A 4957-nucleotide genomic window follows, 5' to 3' on the forward strand; every position below is an offset into this window, starting at 1 on the left:
GGTTGGAATCTATACTCTCCTCACTTTCACCACACACAAACGAGAATCTTTTCCACACCCTGACATGCACCCTCACTGTCTCTCAGACACACAGACACAGAGAGAGAGAGAAAGGAGGTAAGGTGGTGTAGCCTAGCAACAAGCGAGGTAATTATGGTGACAGACTAGCTGCTGGCATGCCATATAGCGTGTGGAGAAAACAGCTGATCCGATTGGTGCTTGGGGGGTGAGATGTTTCCGCAGCATGTTACAGCAGATGCCCGTGTGAACCCCTGTTTTGCCTGTTGGAGGAGCCATTGATTGATTTTGTGTGGGATATTTAATATTCTCAGGCTGAATAATTCAAAGAAACATCAAAGTCTCATGTTCTCTCTCAGTCCCCCGGTCGCTGTAAAGGGAATGGGAATGCAGATATTAACTCTCCCAGGCTTTAGTATGTGGTGTAATAATTTGATGCAACTTCTGTGCATTTACAATAAAAAAGGCCTTTCAGTTTAACCTGGAAACATGGGTATAAATACTATTGAACTTTGGTGGTAGTTTAAAGCACAAGACCAATCTATATTAGAATATGTTCAACTGACCACTTCACTTATGTGCCATATAGTTAGTAAGTAGCACACTTCTACTCTGGTGATGTCATGTTATCAGATGTAACCTGACTCAGTGTTGAGTCAGCTGACAGACTTCATTTTTCCTCCATATATAGCATTTGTGAGTTAGAGTGTGTACAGTATGCCTAGTACAAAGTCTTAAATATTCAGATGCTTAAACAAATGCCTAATCGCAACTCTTCTGTTTGTTGCTTTTGTAAGGCACTTGGAGAAGACGAGGAAGTGGGGCGCAAGGAAAAAAGGACCAGCTAAAGAGGGACCCTTCTCAAAATGGGGCGATGCAGATTGAACTGTCCTGGTTCTGTGTGAACTCTAACAGCGAGGCAACCACGAAGACGAAGGCAAGGGCAGCTGGAGGTGGAGGAGGAGGAGGAGGACGTGGCGGAGGCGGAGGAGGGGTGATAAAAGAAAGGGGAGCGCGGGAGGAGGGGGCTCACACAAGATGGCAAATGGGAACGAGAGCAGCGAGGGGGCGGCGGGACCCATGGGTGTGGCAGTGGCCACCACAGGGGGCATGGTGGCCGGCAGCTCGTCCTCAGCCGTCTCTACCTACATCAAACTGGTACTGCTGGGATTGATCATCTGTGTTAGCCTGGTGGGCAACCTGGTGGTGTCCCTGCTGGTGCTGAGGGACCGGGCCCTTCACAAGGCGCCTTACTACTTCCTGTTGGACTTGTGCCTGGCTGACACAATCCGCTCGGCCGTCTGCTTCCCCTTCGTGCTGGTGTCCATCAAGAACGGCTCTGCCTGGACCTACAGCGTGCTCAGCTGCAAGGTGGTAGCGTTCATGGCCGTGCTCTTCTGCTTCCACGCCGCCTTCATGCTGTTCTGCATCAGTGTCACGCGCTACATGGCCATCGCCCACCACCGCTTCTATTCCAAGCGCATGACCTTCTGGACATGCGTGGCCGTGGTGTGCATGGTGTGGACGTTGTCTGTGGCGATGGCCTTCCCACCCGTCTTCGATGTTGGCACCTACAAGTTCATCCGCGAAGAGGACCAGTGCATCTTTGAGCACCGCTACTTCAAGGCCAACGACACGCTAGGCTTCATGCTGATGCTGGCCGTGCTCATTCTGGCCACGCACGTGGTCTACATGAAGCTGCTTCTGTTCGAGTACAAACACCGCAAGATGAAGCCAGTCCAGATGGTGCCAGCCATCAGCCAAAACTGGACCTTCCATGGGCCTGGGGCCACAGGCCAAGCGGCGGCCAACTGGATCGCAGGCTTTGGCCGAGGCCCGATGCCGCCCACCTTGCTGGGAATACGGCAGAACTTGCACAACCAGAACAGGCGCCTGCTGGGCATGGAGGAGTTCAAGGCTGAGAAGCAGCTCGGCCGGATGTTCTACGTGATCACCTTGCTTTTCCTGGTGCTCTGGTCTCCATACATAGTGGCTTGCTATTGGCGGGTGTTCGTCAAGGCCTGCACAATACCACACCGATACCTCTCCACCACTGTGTGGATGAGTTTTGCCCAAGCCGGAGTCAATCCTATCGTTTGCTTCTTCCTCAACAAAGACCTGAAGAAAGGGCTCCTGGCCCACCTACCAGCCTGCTGCAGGACTAAACCTCATCTGCCACGAGAGCCTTACTGTGTCATGTAAGCTGAGATGCTAGTCTGTACACTGAAACTAGTATGGGAGAATAATTACTGGAGGGCAAGACATTTGGATGAAGGATTATTTAAGTTATTGTGGCCTTTGATTCAATGCAAGACGCATAATGAGTGTGAGTGTAAAGGTGGTAACACAAAAAAGGTAATCTCTCCATTCAGACTGTTGAAAAATATTTTAAAAATAAAAGAAACAATTGTGCTACTAAAAAAAGAAAACTAATGCATTTATAAGATGTTGCCATTCCCTAGCTCTTGTTACAGGAAAATTCCATCAGATTTACACACACGGTCAAACATCTCTTCATGCAGATGCAATTCTAAATATTGGTTAATTAAAATCTGTGTAATGTCAATACTGTAGCTGCATGTTTACATACAACTAATGCCTTCAACCAGAGAGATATGCTGTTTATTAGTTTTGTCTGCAACACAGTGAATATTCAAATTGCCGTTCCAAAACATTTAATTTATGAATATTAATTTAATTTAATATAATTTTCAGATCTTCAGAGAGAAGTTCAAAAGTATCCAGAACAATACCCTCTAGCACAGAATGACTATAGAAACTACACTGTTTCTTCTTTTGTTCAATGATTTGAACAGATGAATAATAATAAATGTTTTTAAAGTCAGTTATCTCAATTAACAGGGACAACATTTGTCCGGACTGTTTTGGAATGAGTAGCATAAATGTAAAACAACCTTTTCCACAGCATGCCACCTCAATTATAATATTCAAACAATCTATACTTTGACAATCATACTGTATTACTGCTTAATAGAAAGTAAGAGAATATTTTCAAACAGATGAGTCAATAAATCCAGTCTCTTAATGGCAAATTGCTTTTGTTTTCAAAACTGCATGCCAGGGTCCTTAATAGGTGGAGATTACGTTACAGTTTTTATTGCTCAACTTGTGCACTCACTTTTCCAGCTACAAACCAATGGGCAGGGTGGTGCACTTCGCTAAGAGCCCCCCCAATTGAATGAAGTTCAGTTACTGTACTATCGAAGTGTCCTTGAGCAAGCATTGAAACCCCACCACCTTCCAGAGTAAGGTGTTCCATTTTGTGGCTGTCCCTGCATTTGGACATTCACATGGAGGTGGCCGGTGAAGGTATTCCTGCCAAATTCTGCAGCTTATGACAACAGACTGATTGAATGGTTAAGAGGAATGTAACACCACTACTTCCTCTGTCCGCTTGAATCAAAGGCACCAATATTATTATTTGTTTAATATTTATATATATAACATAATTAACGCACATCTGGTTTCCATGAGTTGCTTGTTTTATTTACTTGTTTTGCTATTTGGTCACTTTTGTTTATCTAATCCATATCATATAAATATTACTCTTCGTGTTGATGGGAAAAGAAACAATGTCCGTTTTTGAAAAGAAAGAAAAAAAAAACATAAACTGGAAATATGAATATGTATATGTTCCTTCTCTAATTTGGTAAAATAAGGAAACATATAAGAAGCTATAGGCCTACATGTAAACTTGAATCTGTACATCAGTTGGACAGAATGGAGCATGAAATCAGTCAATGATCTGGACAGATTTGGGTTGATAAATGGATGTTTTTATGTTTAAAATATAAATTATGGAAATGTATGCTGAATTTTCATTCTACGCAAACGGCACCGCAGAGGTTATTCAATAATACCTCACAATTGACACTATGAGTCTATGACACACCAAACCAAATCGGTACAATTAACCCAAAAGGCTTTCCTCACAGAGGATACTTATTGTTGACTGCTACTCTAACTCCCATTAGGTGGGAAGATTACAAACATTCTTAAAGCCCCACTTGGTATGTACAAAAATAGCTTAGAACAGGAGTCATTTTGAAACACACATTCAAACCACACTACCACCCTCGTCCCATCTGGAATTTGGACGGTGCAAGAGGCGCCACAACAGGGAATAAAGAGTAGAACGGGACACCGTTTCTCAACAACTGGGCCAAAGACCAAAAACTAGATGTTCTGCCAGGGTTGCAGAGCAGTTTCACTGTTTCACACGAAACATTATGTTATTTATTGGGTTCTTCTGACCTTATGGACCCAGTATATTCATTTCTTGGTACTGATGACATTCAGTGTTCATGCAAAATGTGTATTCAAGTAGGATCAGTAGCCAATGATCCTACTCTATGTCCCTGTTAGGACATAAGAGTCAGAGATAATCACAACACGACTCCATATCCCACAGGGTGACAGAATTTGCAAGTAGAGGTGGTAAACTTAGTAGAGAAACTGCTCCCTAACTAGAGGACATGGGTTCATGTGTGGCCAACTGAATTGTCCTTGGACAAGCATTACATTCCTAACGAGCTGTATTCAGTGGCTCATCATACACTCACACAGTCATATAAAAGGTGGCTGGTGAAAAGATCATTCCTTCATGGCAACCAATACACTATCAAAAAAATATTAGGGGGTCAATTTGGAAAGCAGAAAGTACGGTAGACAATAAGGGAAAAGACAAAGTGTATGTACCATTGGCTTCTATTGGATTTTCATTTATTTACTGCTTTGTAAATAAACCATCAAATTATTTTAAATGGTCATACAATTGGTAAATTCATTGATTGAGGTATTTATTAGAAGTTTTGCATAGAAAAAGGTACAGTTCCATGACAGTACAGTTCACTGATACAATGTCAACTGAAAGGAAAAGCTCCATACAATAGTAATTAAATAGGTATTACATATCACA

The 4957-nt window shown here is 43.2% G+C and overlaps 1 protein-coding gene across 1 annotated transcript; it reads left to right on the forward strand.

Moving 5' to 3' along the window:
• Nucleotides 1–1056: 1056 nt before the first annotated feature.
• On the forward strand, nt 1057–2220 carry gpr173 (G protein-coupled receptor 173; the record flags this gene model as incomplete). The annotated part of the gene is made up of 1 exon (XM_080733435.1): nt 1057–2220. The coding sequence occupies one exon, from the start codon at nt 1057–1059 to the stop codon at nt 2218–2220; it is 1164 nt and encodes a 387-aa protein (XP_080589561.1).
• Nucleotides 2221–4957: the final 2737 nt, after the last annotated feature.

The sequence above is a fragment of the Nannobrachium achirus genome (assembly GCF_963921795.1).
Source record: "Nannobrachium achirus genome assembly, chromosome: 9".
NCBI classification, from domain to species: Eukaryota; Metazoa; Chordata; class Actinopteri; order Myctophiformes; family Myctophidae; genus Nannobrachium; species Nannobrachium achirus.